The sequence below is a fragment of the Rutilus rutilus genome, assembly GCF_951802725.1.
Source record: "Rutilus rutilus genome assembly, chromosome: 6".
Taxonomy (NCBI): Eukaryota; Metazoa; Chordata; class Actinopteri; order Cypriniformes; family Leuciscidae; genus Rutilus; species Rutilus rutilus.
In genome coordinates, this window is record NC_140214.1 from 11215144 (window position 1) to 11232350 (window position 17207).

Here is a 17207-nt window from a genome sequence, read left to right on the forward strand (position 1 = left end):
CACGTGTCTGAGGATGTCTTGCTGTATATGACAGCGTCGTTATGCATTTAAATGCAGTTTGTGTGTTTTGCAGTCTGAGGTGGAGGAGTGATGTAAGCAGATTGCTGATGATGTGATTGGCGGAACTGATGAAGACATGAATGAAGAGAAGACGTCATTCAAGTGTGTGTGCAAGTGCTGTAGAAAATCATCACGTTTGAGGAGGAATCAGTGTGCATATCTGTGAATTTATGTTTTCATGGTTAAGTCTATGAATGCTGCTACTGTTCCATTATAGACCAAAAAATGCCTGATAGCATATTTGTCCATTTTGGCGGTTCATGTGTTTCCAATTAAAGTGTGACATTTGAAATGATCCCATTGAGGGGCAAAAGTCAGATCTCTCTCACACTGTGCTTCACAGTTTAGTTAAATATGAATCAGTCAACTACAGACTAACCAAAATCTTATCACTACCCCTAAAATAAGCCTTCGCTATTCTTAGACTTTAAATACAATTTAAAAAAAACTGCAGATTAAGCACATATCTGTGGTAAACAACATATATGTTCACCCAAAAATGAAACACTTGTCATAATGTCCAAACTTTTCACAGTCATCAACTATCTCTTAACCAGTCACAGTTTTAGCTAGGGCTAATTCTTTTTTCCTAATCATCTAATGTTAAAGGTGCAGTGTGTAATATTGACGACTATTGGTTGAAATGGGTACTGCAGTCCAAATTCAAAATATTGGGAGAGGGCTGTTCTCCTGCCCCCTCCTCCTCCTCAGATTTGACGCTAACACGGGGGGTTGCCAGATTGAGGACACAATAGGAATGAGTGCAGTTTACATTGGAAGACGTCGAGCTTTACACTAAGTTGATTTATCTGTGTTTTAATATGCGTTTGGTCATAGAGCTTATTATGGATGCCTAGCCTTTTTAGGTTGGGTAGAATCTGTGATCTTTGACCCAGTTTGTTTGCTGGCTTCCATGGCTGGAATACACTGTGTTTTATGGCAACTGGCAACCTGGGGTGTTGAAATAGGCTACTATTTGGTAAATTGGCAGTAGACAGAATCACACAGACGAAAACAAAAATAGACATTCCGACATGGAAGCATATTCAAAGTATAGAATTACGGGCTGTAGCATTGTTTTTCAGAGAAACAGGTATGTAAACTTAGCATGTTTTCTAAATATCTGAAACATACTGTATTTTTTATACTTTAGTAGAGTCAAAAGAAATTACAGCACCTCAAAGATGCATTTTTTTAATCCAAATCACCACATTGTCACTTTAAGTAAGATAAGGGGTCTGGCATTATGGGCGATGGGAGGTGGAGGGGGCATCGCAGGACCATTATCCAGCCCTGGTGTTTGGTAGTGTGCACTTACACTGTGTGCTTATTTTAACTGAATGAACGTAACACTGGGGTGATGCAGAGGCCCAGAGCAGCCGGTGAGCGCGCACGCCGCTGCCTCCAACAGTTTCCTGTGGCAGTTTATCATCATTCTTTCTTTTTTTTTTTTGAGAAAAAAAAAAAAAAAGTGAGGAAGTGAGCAACGCAGAGAGAAACTCCTTGAAAAGACAGTGTCTCGTATGGTACAAACCCACAGCCGTTAAAAAAAAAAAAACAGCCGGCAGGCGCAAGCGGGGGACGTGATGAGTCACTCGCGAGGCGTCGTCGGCCCGCTTTGATCAGCCGCAGTTGGGGTCTCGCGCTGTAAAATATTTGAACAAGACGAATAGCCGGTGAGTCACGGTAACGTAAGTGTGTTGTGTTTCTAAAAATATCCTGATCAATTCTAATAAAAATGATAAAAGCGATTTGCAATATAACTTTTTATAATATTTGAGATTTGAGCTCATTTTTGTTTTACAGTCATTTAAGTCGCACATATATAAAGGACGATATTCGCCTGTGGATATGTAGCCTAGGCCTAAATGTCCAATGCCACTGTTTTCTGTATTTCAATTGGGTGCACGCACCAAATCTGAAAGCAGAGCAGGAAAGTAAGTTTTGTTTTGGAAGCATTCAGAAGGATGCATATAGTTGGTGACATTGAGATATTTGTCAAACAAGCTAAAGAACGCCCACCACACACCAGCTTAATGGTGTCATGAGACAGAGTGATGAAGCCAGTGAGTATATATGGGGATGATTAGGGGGAGGCCATGTTGGACAGGCGCCAATGGGCAAATTTGGCCAGGATGCCGGGGTTAAACCCCTACTCTTTTTTCCGAAGGACATCCTGGGATTTATAATGACCACAGAGAGTCAGGACCTCGGTTTGACGTCTAATCCGAAGGACGGAAAGACAATATAATGAATAGGCTAATAACAATCATTTTAGTATTGATTTTTGACTTCAGTTAAATTGATCTATTTTCTTTCGTTGAAAGCAGTCAAAAATTATGTTGTCAAATGTCCTGTGTCCCATTGTCCCATTCTTTCTTGCGCGCGCTCCTCTGCGGTGCTTAGGACCGAAACAAAAGCTGCGCGCGGGGAGGAAAAAGGCAAGAAGCTCGTGACGTCGGGAAGACTCAGTCACACACACACACCCCTCCTCCACCCCTCTCTCTCTTTTTCTCAGTGTAAATATACCATCTCCACCAGATGAGCGGACGCACTGGATGTTTCACATCACAGGAGCCTTCAGTATCCTTACTGGCTGACATAGACCTTTTGTTGTTTTTGCTTGCATGTTTTTTCTTTTGTTTTAAGTGATATTATTCTTGAATTTCAGCACTCGGCTTTCTATCTTTAGCGACCCATTGTGAGAGCCTCAAAACTGAGGAAGGTCTTCTTCTCGACACCTCCAGCCCTAAACCTCACCGCTGGATATGACAAAGATTCCTGGAGTCAAGGGGGAAATACCACAGAAGAGACACATACAGTAGACTAAAAGACTGTAGGCTACCGCACGAGGGGCGGAATGGCGTTGTGGAAAGGACTCCTTAACATTCTTGAGTGTGCACCCTGGTTGCGATAGGAGAACAGAACCACACCAAGACCTGCTGCAGCAACACAGAGGGTAACACACGCAGACAACAGGGCACGTTTTCCTCGTCAGACGGCGTTAAGATGCGCTGTTTCTCAGCACGCGAGCGGGCGCATGCCATGCTGTAGCGCTGCGCAGCCAAATGGCACGAGCAAGCGAGACCGAATCGCTCTGACGTTCGCGGAGGACAAGACGCATGATGATGAGCGGCAGCTGCCGTGGGACCAGTCTGCTTGTCCCGATGCGTTCTCCACTCTCCATTCGGTTCGCCTTCACTCTTCCTCGCACACACCTGCTCGTATTCTCTCTCTCTGTTCTGGGAACGCGTGTGAGTAAATAGAACCGCGTCTGGCGTGGGAACAATGGAGTTGTCAGAGGTTCGCTGTTCCAGCGCGAGCGAGGAGCTGTACACCATCAACAAAACACCCAGTAACAACAACGGGAACCGACCGAAGCGCCTGCTGTGGCAAAATGCCGTGCGACACATCACCGAGCAGCGCTTCATTCACGAACACAGCCCAAAACCCGTCTCACCGGACGAGCATCACGCGCAGGGCTCGCGCAAACACTCCGCCGGCAGGACGTCGGTGAGCGACCGGCACAACAACGGCGGCACTAAAGTCTTCCCCGAACGCTCGAGCAGTGACCTGGGTTTCTTGCAGATCGACTGCGCGCCCAGCAACTCAGACTTCTTCCTGAGCTGGGGCTACACGTACCGCGGGGTCATCTTCCCCACGCTGCGCTACGCTTTCAAGTCCAGGGACCTCGAGCGCCTGTACCAGCGCTACTTCCTCGGCCAGCGACGGAAGTCAGTGGTGGTCATGAACATTTTGGACGTGGTGACTAAGCTGACACTTCTCGTGCTGCACCTGACCCTGGCGTCCACGCCGATGGACCCGATCAAAGGAATGCTGCTCGGCTTCTTCACGGGCATCGAGGTGGTAATCTGCGCTCTGGTTGTGGTGCGCAAGGACACGAGCTCGCACGGTTACCTGCAGTACAGCGGCGCGGTGACCTGGATCGCCATGGCCACCCAGATCCTCGCGACGGGACTGGGCTACGGCTTGCTCGGGGATGGGATAGGGTACGTGCTCTTCACGCTCTTTGCCACCTACAGCATGCTTCCGCTGCCTCTCACCTGGGCCATTGTGGCAGGACTGCTGACCTCCGCGCTCCACATCGCGCTCCAGCTGCTGGTGCCCCCACGAGCGCAGATCTCCACGAATCAGGTGAGACGAGAGTGCATCAGAGAAACGTGCAATATTACATCATGGCAAGTTTGTGTGCATTGGTGCGGGTGCAATTGGATGTTTTAAGTGCTTGAGGCATTTAACCCAGGCGCAATGGTCGCTGTCCACCCGGCGTGGTGCTGAAAGCGACATTTTAAGGTTGTTCGTTGCGGGCTGCCTTGTGTTTTTCTGTCTGATATTGATGTCTTGTTTTTGCGGTCAAAATTTTGTAGAGGTCAATAAAGGTCAAGAAGAGCTCGTGAATGCGGCAAAGCAGTCATAATAGAGAACTGCAGTCAGTTACCCATTTCAGTAACATCTGATGAAAGCTTAAGCATTACAAGTGTTTTCAAATATATTTATAAAAGCATATGTTTTTGTATAAAAAATAATAATAATAAAAAAACCAATTACAGAAATAGATTGCCCAAATTGGAAATGCTACCAACATTTACTGGATGAATTCCTTTCTTGGAAAAAAAATGTTTTTTTTGTTTTTGTGGCCCATACATTGAAATTCAATGGGGTTCAAAGTTGTTTTCACACCAGTGTTCTTCAAAACATATTCTTTTGTGGTTTGGAACAACATGAGGATAAGTAAATGATGACCGTTTTTTTATTTTAGGAGAATTGTCCCTTTATACCTTGCTTTAACTGCATGGACACGGTTGCATATGCGTGTGTATGCAGGTCTGTCAGATGCTAAAGAGATTCTGAATGACAAGATGTCCTGAGGTCAGGCCAGTCCACTTCACACATGTAATCAGATCATATTACATCTAAATTAAATCATAGTGACACTACAGTTATTCTGTGACATTCACCTGCACACACATGCTGCACAAAAACAACATGCTCTATACACCAAAACAAGCACACAGACGCACAAAACAAAGAAGAGACAGGAAGCTGTGTGAGTTAATTATAGGGGGTGCAAAGATTATTCACTGCCATTACAGCAGAGACAGACTGACAGACAGACAGACAGAGTTGTTTGGTGTCCTTTCACACACAGATTCGGGCTAGATCCAGATGTCTATATGCAGATTCAGGTCAAAATAGCCAATCATCCCTAGCAGACCCAAAAATGTGTGTGTCCAAGCAGTGGTCGAAGATGCTGTGTGAGGTAGACTGTAAAAATAGCATGCGTGGGAGGGAGATATGGAGAAGGGCTCTCTGACTCACACACTTGTCTGCCAGCATCTCTTCGTTTCCCTCTCCTTCGCTCATACTGCAGGACGCGCTCTCAAACACACACACCCTCAGACCTGACCGCACACCTGTTTCGGGGTTTAGCGCTATACGTAAGTAGAATGCCGTCAATGGCTGGGTAAGATGGACGTCAGTTGCTTTCTTGTGCTCTCTCTGGGTTTGTGGAAACTCCTGCAGGGTCTCCATCAATCATTTATAAGACACTTCACAAACTCCACCAGATCAATGTGAGAGTGTAGCGTGCAGTAGGGTGGATTGTGGATAGACAAAGTGCAGGGAGATGAGGGAGATGTGGGCCAGAAAAGTATTTCCTGCAATAAGAGCGAGAGGTTTTGAGTTCAAATCTTGCTTGACTGACAATAAACACAGACATGCACACACACACACATTCTTGAATATGTGGTTTACGGGGCGTAAAGACTTACATTAGGCGTAATGGTTTTTATATTGCACAAACCGTATATTCTATCCCCCTACACTAACCCTACCCCTAAACATCCCCCTCACAGAAAACTTTCTGCATTTTTACATCATCATTTAATATGATTTATAAGCTGGTTTCCTAATGGAGAACAAAAAATATCCTCAATGTTTAAGATTTTTGGTATTTCCCTCCTTGTGGGGACATTTTCTTCCAATAATGTATGGATAACTGAACCACACACATATATCTTTTTTTTTTTTTTTGATTTAAAAGAAGTCCCTTATGCTCACTAAGGCTGCATTTATTTGATCAGAAATACAGTAAAAACAGTAAATAAATTAAATTAAAAGAAATTAATTCAAAGAGTTTTATTATTAATGAATATTATTAATTATTTATTACACATTAAGTTGATAAATGTATTGTGTACTTTCTGTATTTCTGTTTCGGTAACTCACAGGTTACCTCAAAACATTGAGCAAAGGCAATGCTTTCAACATGGATAACAATAAGAAATGTTTCTTGAGCAGCAAATCATCATACTAAAATGATTTCTGAAGGATCATGTGACACTGAAGACTGGAGTAATGATGCTGAAAAGGAATCACAGGAATAAATTACATTTATAGAGTTATTTGAATTGGAATAATATTTCACAATATTACCATTTGTACTGTATTTTTTAATCAAATAAATGCAGCCTTAGTGGAGCATAAGATACTTCTTTCAAAAACGTCTGTGTGAGTGTAATGACCCCAAAAGTATTTGGACACTAACTTCATTAAAAATGTATACAAATATTGAAGCAAGTGTTAGAAATATAAATAGTAACAATTCAAAACAGAGACAGGAAGACACTTTCTGGTTGTCAAAAGTTGTGGATTATGGACAGTATTTTCTTATTATAATGATATATACCATTCTGCTATATGAACACCTGTGTGATTTTGAAGGGTATGATTTAGAAAATAATGTTTCAGAAAAAGGGAAGTTGGTTCAGAGAAAAGATCTAGAGTATCATTTGTTTGCAGATACAAGTGTCCAAAATATAAGTCCAAATACAGTACCTTTTTTGGTGTCACTATATGAGTAAAAAGGTAGCATATTTTGTTGCATTTCATTTTGTGGAACAGAGAGTGAAAGAGAAGTGGAGCATTGTTAGTGGGGGCGGCGCTCCATGCCCAAAATTGCTGCCCTATATATGCCATTGACTTGAGGGAAAGATGATACTTAATATAACAAAGTTTCGTTTGAGGGGAGGAATCAGAGTGAAATCACTTCAGACAGTTTGCTGCAGTGGCTGTTTTCAGCAAACATGAACTGAGATCACAAAAGCACAGATTAAAGGGATCGTTCACCCAAAAAAAGTACTATCCCTTTAAGGAGGCTAAATTCATTGCAGACTCTTAAGGGGGCTAAGATGAAATAAATGGGGTCTAGCAAAGCTTATGATACAGAGCAACAACATTGCTCATGTAGATTTTCACACATGCACAGTACAAAAATCAATCACAGCGGGCTGCCCGGTCAATTAAATGTTTTTATGTCTGAGTGATTAATAATGTATTTTTCAATTTAGCATTTGAACTCTGACACCGTAGACTGTCCTGCCGTGTAATCGAAACCTTGAGAACAATCAGCTGCTGCTGCTAACAATGATAGTGTAAAATTGTACTGAGGTCAGTATTACACTGTAGACAGGTTTACTAGGTAACGGTCCAATGCATCAGGTTTGATTAGGGAAAATGTCTCCATAGATTGTCCTGTTTTTAAATTCAACAGATGTCAGATTCAGCCGGAATGGAAATGCAGTGGTGAGTTTTTTGGCATTATAATAGACCTCAGAAGAGTACAGTAGATGACGTATTTAATTTGACACGACAATGAGGCTGTGATGGATAGAATGCTGTTCAATATGCTGTCGTGTATATATAATAATAACAATAATATTAAAAAAGATCAAAATACTGTTGTGTACCTTGGTATCAGTGAATAACCTTATAAAAAGACAATAAATTAATTTGCCAGTGAATAAAAACTCCAACATACTGACCAGACTGTTTCACATCAAATTAACTCTGAATAAAAATGAACAGGACACAAGAATAGTAGACCATTGCAACCCTTTAAAATAGATTGAGATTAACTCTGACCGCATCAGTGAAAAGTGCTATGAATGAAATATGTAAAACTACTGTAGGTAAGCAGTTATAGGTGCTTCTGTATAGCACTTAAAGGTCTGGGCTGTCAGAAGTAAAGGTTGTGGAGTTTAATCTCATAGCTGCCAAAAGGTCACAGCGAGAAGCAGTGAAAAATACAACTATTCCCACAATGCTTTGCTCATCTGCCTTAAGATGCTCCATGGAGACCGGCTGCTGTACGTCACTTAAAAATACCCTAAATGTCAAATTTCAATTTCAAAGTTTATCATATGGGCATTGTACTCTTTCCGCTCGATGGTTGAATTATCAGTGGACAGCAGCCCATCTACTGGAAATCTCAGAGGCAGCATTTTACAACCGTAATCAACCCCAGTAATTAAATGGAGTGTTAATTAAATCTCAGTTCGGCTCCTCTGCGTGGTGAAGACTCTCTGGCTGGAGTACAATGTTGATATTAACAGTTTCATTAGATCTGTTGGTCTAGGGGCCGCTTTGCAGTTGTTTTGTTTTTTTTCTTCTCGCTTTAATTTGCTGCAGTCAATGAGAGTCAGTCGCTCTTAACGATTTCTGCCGCATGCTGACGGATATCACTGTACTTTGCTGAGATAATTATGATGTCAAAGGCTATAGTTAAAGTGCACTGTGTCTGCGTGTGCGTTTGAAGTATTCATTTAGAAGTCAGTGATTTAACAGATTTGTTCTGCAAATTCTTTTGCTGTATTTACACGCGCTAGGAAACGTACAGTGGCCCCAAAGTGTGTTTTGATATTTAAGCCACAATGCATGAATTTCATTTCATAGATAAATGCCTCTATTTTCTGTAGAAGCCAGTTTTCATTTTTCCGCTCCTTTTATATCTCACCACTGGGACTGTTTCTTGCGATTGCAACTCTATATCTTACGATTGTGACTTTACATCTTACAATTCGCCCAGTTGTTCTCAGTTGCAATTATATTTTTCATATTATGAGACTAGTTGAGACTAGTTCTTATAACTGACCCATATGTCTCACAATTGAAACCGTATATCTCTCAATAATTGCAATTTTAGACCTCACAAAAGAAGGATGAGTTTAAAATACACTTTTTTCACTCTGAGGCAGAAACATGTTTCTACCTTCCCCTGAGAACATTTGCATACGCTTGCAAAACCTTTGCGTTCCCTTGTAAAACTTTCAAAAAAAGAACTCAAAAGTATTGCGAGTGAATTGAAAGTTTCTCGGAGGAACCCAAACATTTTGCGAGCGAACGCAACGTTTCTCGGATTTTTTTCCATCGCCATGTCCCTTTAGGGTCTCCATACTTTTCAAAACATTTTACAAATAGACATTTCTCATGTTTTAACTAGATTTATTGTTCAAAATGATGATGTTATTATTGTGACTCTTTCTGTTTGCCAGATGTTAATGGATCATGTCCATAATTAATATGAACATCATCTGTGGTTCAAGTACAAATATGAACTGACTTTAAAGTGACATTGGGAAATTTACCTATAGATAAATGTAAACCTAGAAAGCGTCACTTAACCATCTATTCATGTTTTCTACAGCTAAGAGCACTATTCTAAGAAAAACACACACACAAAGACTCATCTTCATTAGTCTGTCTGCTGTTCATGTTTCCGTATGTGGAGAGGCATTTGTACAATGTGAGATAATGTATTTTAAGGTCAGTGATTTGAATGGGGAAAGTCTGAAATAATGAGCATTCCTATTAAAACTGTCCACATCACTGATCTGTGTGTGTGTGTGTGTGTGTGTGTGTGTGTGTGTGTGCTCGTTATTTTATCTTATGAAGCACACACAATACTTAAGTGCGTGTTGGTTTTGTTTATGTTTGTAAATATAATTTACAATTACAAACAACAACAATTAAAATTATTAGAAGTTATATTTACGTCAATTTGCATGCTAGCTTGATACTTGAATGTTGATAATGTTTACTGCATTAGTTCTGTGGTGTGTTTTTGTGCGTGTGTGCGCACGTGTGTGTGTGTACTGGAGGGTTTGTATTAATTAGGGTCCCTTTGCTTCGCTCTATCTGAAATGGCAGCCCTTTAATGCCCCCACGGGACAAAAATAAAAACCCAGAGTAATTGAAACTGTAAAGGATGGGGGGCTCGTTAATCAGTCATCAAATTTAGATTGCCAGGAGGGATGTGTGTAACTGAAGCAGACACACACACATATGCACACACGCACACAAACAAATGCCTATGAGGCTTTTGTAGTAATAGGTGCAGAGGCATGCTCAAACATGTTTTGCAGTGATTGTTTTAGAGTGTTAATGATTGCAGGTGGTTACATCATACTCTCTGGAGATTTTCGCGACATGTTTGGTAAAGCGTGTGTATTTTTGGATTCCTCTGAGAGGCATGACAGTATATGTTCCAAATGCGGTAAACTAAGTGTTTGTTCTTGTGTCTAAATATAAATATGTACCTTTGTGTGTGTAACTTTTTAACTTTTTGGGCTACTTTACTCCGGACAGACAAAGAGAGCGTGTCTGTTTTGTTGCATCTAGTCTCAATATGAAGTCGAAACTGCTTGATTAGACACTGATTGTACCTTGTAAATACAATAGTTTCACTCTGAGCCCTGGAAATGTCATAGCAGCCAGCCAGTCACATTGGACATTACAATTTTGATTTCATGGTTTATTTGGTGGCCCAACTGAGGTAAACAGCTTTCATACATCTGACAAATATACAAACTTATCGCTGGTGGAAATGAGATGCATTTGTTCTGATTGTAAAAATATATTTATATGTATTAGAATGTCAGTATATTTTATTTCTTATTGATTTCAGAGGGCTAACTGGTTAAATCCAGACTGAATATATTAAGCAGTTTTTTTGAGTGGATTTGGCATCTACCCTCAGTTTTCTCTCACCTCTGCGGCTCCCCCTGGTGGATGGGCTGTATGAGTCCTTTGTTTTGTTTGTTTTCTCTGAAGATGTGGTAAGCCAATCAGATAATGGAAACCAATTGGAAATGCATGGTAGGAGAACAGCTTAGCTGATGCCTAAATGCTAGTTCAAGTTATTCTCAAGCTAAAATATGTAAATAATTGGCAAGACAAAAAATCAGCTATGGAAACTCTGCATGGTTTTGACATATTTGTCATAAGAAAATCACAACGTGTCTGAATTTGAACAGTCATTAAATAAGTGGACCTGAAAAGCAAACCACTTTGCTTTAGCTTTTAAATGAGTACATTTGAAATAATAGCATGCTTATTAACTGTAAAAAATATTGTGCCTCCAGTATATGACTGACATTTATTAATTGCACATTAATCTGCATGTGTGTGTTTGTGTGTGAAATAAAGAGAAAGATGACATTTAGCTTCTGTCTCACAGGGAATATGGGATTATATTTAAATTAAAATAAGCAAGAATTTTTCTCTTGAATGCTCATGCTCAAGGTCTATAATTTACACTTGCCAAATGCCAATTGCGAGAAAAAATGGCTTTGGCAAATAAATAAAATTTACTTGGCAGTGGCTGGTAGCTGTAAAATGAGGAAATATTCTTCACATTAAATTAAATGAATCTTAATCTAAATTAATCATCTTGCATATGCTGCAAGTGACACAATTGCCTACCTACAATTACCTAGTACACCACTAAAATGCAAGAAAAACAACAAAATAATCCTAATTCTTTATGGCAAAAATATATATTTTTAATAAAAATGCACAATATTGTTTCATGGTTTCCTTTTTAATGGCTGGAAAATGGTCTCATTCACTCGTCATTGGCACATATACAAAAATCGTAATTTTGGACCTTGTATTTTTGTTTGAGTTTCAGATGTAAAATTCCACATACTGTCATACAGCAGCTGATGAATGGATGTAGTTAAGTTGTATCTATGTGTAGTTTGACCTGCAGTTAAGGTCAGTAAAATTCTCTGTTTTTGTCTCTCTCTCTCTCTCTCTCTCTCTCTCTCTCTCTCTCTCTCTCTCTCTCTCTCTCTCTCTCTCTCTCTCTCTCTCTCTCTCTCTCTCTTCAGCTGTTAGCTCAGGTGCTGCTGTTCTTATGCATAAACACTGCAGGGATGTTTATCAGCTACCTGTCAGACCGCGCCCAGCGACAGGCCTTTCTGGAGACACGCAGGTGCATCGAGGCACGTCTCCGCCTAGAGACGGAGAACCAGCGACAGGTTAGTGTTCGTCACAAACTTCAGAAGTTTCCTTCACACACCCCATGACACATGCAAACGTGTTTGTGGCCAGAGTGTTTATTAGTGTTAATTTATTCCTGTGATGCAACGCTGATTTCTTTTTTTCTTTTTTTTGCATCATTACTCCAGTCTTCAGTGTCACATGATCCTTCAGAAATCATTTGAAAATGCTGATTTGGTGCTCAAGAAACATTTATTCAATGTTGGAAAAAAAAACTATTGTGCTGCGTAATATTTTTGTGGAAATCGTGATGCATGTTTTCCAGGATTTTTTGATGAATAGAAATGTAACAGTATAAAATATATATTTATAATTCATTTTAAACGGATTATAATTAATTATAAATACTTTAGTTATTTTTAGAATTGACTGTAGCAGAATTAATAGTACAATTATTTAATCAGCTCATCCAATGAACAGAAAGCGTAATCAATTATTAATTCTAGGAAATATATTATCTTCCTGGCCAAGAAAGAATAACCATTTCCAACTAAAGTAAATAAAGTTCTAGCAGGGTAATAGCATAGGTATCGCTAGATCAAGATGTTTAAGTGACTTCGATATGTGGCAAACACAGAGACAATAAAGCGTCGATATAAGGGTTTAATAAATGAAACTAGGGTAGGCTACACACACAACTAAACTAAGCAAAGATTGTATACAAAATCAAGAAAGTAAAGAAAAGTGAAGAAAAGAGAATGGCAAGATTACAATCAGTTAACCACAACCTACGAGAAACATCAGAGAATCAGGGTCACCTTAAAGGGGCACAATAACTTAGGAACGCATCTAAATGCTGCGAACAGGTACTTGCTTTGACTTTGGTTGCTGAACAAGTCCAGATGCAGGAGATTCTTGAGATTCTTGATGATTTTGCCAGGAGTGCGCTGAAGCGTTCGTTTGGGTTCTTAGGGTGGTCCACGTTGAATCCAAAGAAGTTAACTTGACGATGAAATTGCTGGAAGAAGACAATTGAGCCAAGATCTGACCTAATCAGATACTCTTAAAGGTCCTATCAGTTCACACCCATTTGGTGAGGTGACCAATCTAAGATGACCTGGAGAAAGTCTTCGTTCCATCTTATCTCCATTTGCATGTTCATGCTGGCATGGAGAATTTGTGCAGTCTTTACACAAAAGTATGGTACAAATATTTATGATGCAATTTATCAAAACATGTTGTACACCATTGATTATAAAATCAAAAGGGGATTATTTTGATACTAAGAAAGAGGGGATTTGAAGACATTAAAGCAGTGATGCATCATCTTTGGATATCAACATTGGAAGTTACTCTAACATAACTAAAGAATCATAACTAGGCTAATAAAACATAGGGACATGCATAAAACACAGGAGAAATACTATAAACATTTGGGAAAAGTTTGTGGGTAAGAATGGAGTAAATGTCCTTTGTGTATTGGAAATGTCTCTATAGTCTTTAACCAAATGGCTAGTGTCTCCTGTGCTGTCTTTGAGGCTTGTAGACACAGTCTCTTGCTGAGATCGTTCAGTGGAGCCGAGGTCCTTTGAAGAGAACTGGTTTTAGGGCCGATGACAACAGGGGGAGAAGGGGAAGGTTTTCTGATGTCTATGTCATTTTGATTAAGGCCATTCGTTCAAAAGGACAGCATTCATTTGAAATAGAAATCTTTTGTAACATATTATAAATGTTTTATTGTCACTATTAAACATGTCCTTCCTGAATAGAAGTATTCATTTCTTTCTTTCTTTTTTTTTTTTTTAAACGGACCCCAAACTTTTAAAAGTGCACACACACTCACGTGCATACGTAATGTTGCTACTGTATATCACACACTCCTTTTCCAGCAATGAGCCCCAGTGGGTGAAAGTAATTGATTTGAAGATGAGAACAGCATCTCATGGGGACAGAAGGCTAGTGTAGAAAGGTTCCAAGTCTCACTCCATCTCTCCTCCCCTCATCTCTTGCTCTGAGAGCTCTCCGGCTGTTTGCTGAAGTGGGTTTTATTTGCCAGTTAAGTGGAGCCCATACTGGTACTAGTGTGTGTGTGTGTGTGTGTGTGTGTGTGTGTGTGTGTGTGTGTGTGTGTGTGTGTGTGTGTGTGTGTGTGTGTGTGTGTGTGTGTGTGTGCGCTTACTCTTCGTTTGTACGTCCATCTCTCCATATTTCCCCTGCTTTTAGCCCAGCCAGTGGTGAGCACAAACCTCTGGCTTGTTTATTTCATATTTGCAGTACAAGCTCTTTATCCATGCAGCGACACAAAGGACAATTAAAGCTGAGGTGAATCATTGTTTTCTATTTGAAAATACTTTCTCCTACCTCAGCTTAGTATGGCAAGGCAGATGCAAGTTAAATTTCCCCTGAAAAGTGTAAACGCTCTCATTCTGTTTGTTTAAGCATCTGACCAGCCCACGATTGGCAATATTGGCTCAACCAATTGCTTTTGGTGATGCAGAAATAACGCACTTTGGCTTTAATATACTGTATATGGCAGATATATGTCCCTTGCAGTGTTTTGCTAAAGCATTCCGACTCTTTATACTCACATTGTACTAAATAATAAATGTATTTCTGTTTTTCTGGGAAATAATGTTAGAAAATAAAACCGTTATGCATTTATATTTAGCCCTGTGTGCGGGACGCTTGGGGATATTTGATTGACTGGTGAACCATTAAGGAAACTAGAACTGGATAAAAATGACTTGAAGCTGTAATTGCAGTAAAAGGAAACTGTATCATATAATAATGTTTGGGATTAAATAATACTGCAAAACAGTCATAATGAAATTCTACCCTATCGTTTGTAATGTAATGTAAAGGTTAGACTGGTGAGCTAGTTAAATTGGTAAACTGGTTGAAACTCTTTTTATGTGTAAGTGTGCATTCAGTGGCTAACTGATTTAAGACCGTGTTTAATAAAGTGCTTTACCCACACTGCACCTGTTAGGAACGTCTGGTGTTGTCGGTGCTGCCACGCTTTGTAGTGCTGGAGATGATTAACGACATGACCAACGTGGAGGACGAGAACCTACAGCACCAGTTTCACCGTATCTACATTCACCGCTATGAGAACGTGAGGTAATTTCTTCCATTTTGGTACAGTCGTTGTGAAAAGAATAGAAGAGAATCAAATGGAATTGAATCAGTCATCTGCCATTAAGGCTCAGTCGCCCACCATTACGGCTCAGTCACCCACCGTTATGGCTCAGTCATCCTTGATTTATAGCTGAGTCACTCTCTTTTATAACCCAAACAAGTAGCCTGTTGCAGCACAGTCAGTCACAGTATGAGCACCAAATTGGCTCTGACTGGTCCCAAAAAATGGCCAAATCGAGCCAAACCGAAGCCATTTGACCATTTTCACTGGCTTACCCTTACTTATATAAGGTATAAATGTTAAATATTCCCTTAAAAAAAGCTGTATTTTTAAAAGCTGTTACATCTGTCTTCAGTGTCACATTTTGATTTGATATGGTGCTCAAGAAACATTTCTTATTTTTGTCAAAGTTGAACACCATGTCTATACTGTCACTTTTGACCAATTTGATGCATCCTTGCTTAAAAACTTTTAAATGGCAGTGTTGCTTGCATAGCCAGTATTTCTAAACTTATTAGTACAATTCTCTTGTATATTTATGAAGTTTTGCCTGTTTTCTCACATTAAAATATTGCAATCAGCCTGTTTACTGATTGATTGTAGTATTTCAGTCTGGGAAAGATGTTGTGATTTTTCAGCTGATCTGTTTGCATGTGTGTTTTATGCAGTATTCTCTTTGCTGATGTGAAGGGCTTCACCAATCTTTCCACCACACTCTCCGCTCAGGAACTTGTTCGGATGCTCAACGAACTCTTTGCACGCTTTGACCGACTGGCACACGTAAGTGACCTAACACACATACACGACACACAGATGTAAGCCATATCACAGCACCATTCAGGGTATATAGCAACATGTAATAGTCCTTGAAATAGCAGTTGGCAATGAATTAAGGCATGTTGTTACTTGCCTTATATCTCCCGATATCACAATTATCCTCTGGCTTATGTGTATTTGATATTGTTTGTTTGATGTCCAAGTGTTGGCATGACATGCTGGTGGTTCTGGAAGCACTTGACCTTGACATTGAAGTCAATTAGTACATTAAGGTTGAGGAAATATTCTGTTTAGGTGTGTTACACTTATCTCGTGTTTGCAGTGCATTCATTTCAGAGCTCATATTAACAGGTGGCGTGCATCATAATTTGAATGGAAATATAGTGAAAATGTACTGTAACCCTATTAAAAGACCAAAAGGTTAGAGAGACCAAATCCTTTATCAAGCCATTTCAGACACTGTGAGAAAAGAGGTGATTTGCAATGAATATTATGAGAAAATTAAACCGTTTTTTGACCTTGGGTGTATGTAAACCCAACACAATCTCATAGCAATTTGTAACTATTTTACGGTATGCTTAATTGGTGGCTAATTCGTACAAATCTGTACGATCTAACGACTGTTTAAAGCCCAGTGACGGATAAGTTTAGGGGCGGATTATGGGTGGTCCTTCATAATGACTTTCCTTTAAAAATCGTACGAATTCATTCGAAATCGCCACCTCATAAAATAGTTATGTTTTCCCATGAGATCAAGTTGGTAAACCTGTTGAAGGAAATTAGGAACCAAAACAAAATTAGGAACCTTTAAAAGTATAATAGGAGCAGTTTAATCAACACAGTCTTTTGTAATATATAATTGTTTAAAGCATAGAAACGGAGTGAAATACTCAACACTGTTTGAAAAAAATGTTTGTCAGACTTAATGGAAGTCAAACAGCATTTTCTATTCTGGTCTGTTGACTGAATTCAGATGAACATTTAATAGCTATTCCTTGAGGTTTGGGTTCTGTGTATAATAATTATCATTTGGATGTAAATGTGGATGTAAATATGTCTTCTTATGTGTATTAGATCAAGATTGTAATAATTATCAATGACCCTCTACTGAAAGCCATTTTAATTTATGGCATTGTTAAATTAAATG

At 39.7% G+C, this 17207-nt stretch overlaps 1 protein-coding gene across 2 annotated transcripts in view; it reads left to right on the forward strand.

The window, feature by feature from the left end:
• The first annotated feature begins 2468 nt into the window (after window positions 1-2468).
• Window positions 2469-17207, forward strand: part of adcy8 (adenylate cyclase 8 (brain)) — a 50437-nt gene continuing 35698 nt past the window's right edge. For both annotated transcript variants that reach the window (XM_084410639.1, XM_084410640.1), the window contains exons 1-4: window positions 2469-4215; window positions 12033-12182; window positions 15134-15264; window positions 15952-16063. In XM_084410639.1, coding sequence (XP_084266765.1) covers window positions 3349-4215; window positions 12033-12182; window positions 15134-15264; window positions 15952-16063 — 1260 coding nt within the window. In that variant the 5' untranslated portion in view covers window positions 2469-3348. The remainder of the gene's footprint in view (window positions 4216-12032; window positions 12183-15133; window positions 15265-15951; window positions 16064-17207) is intronic.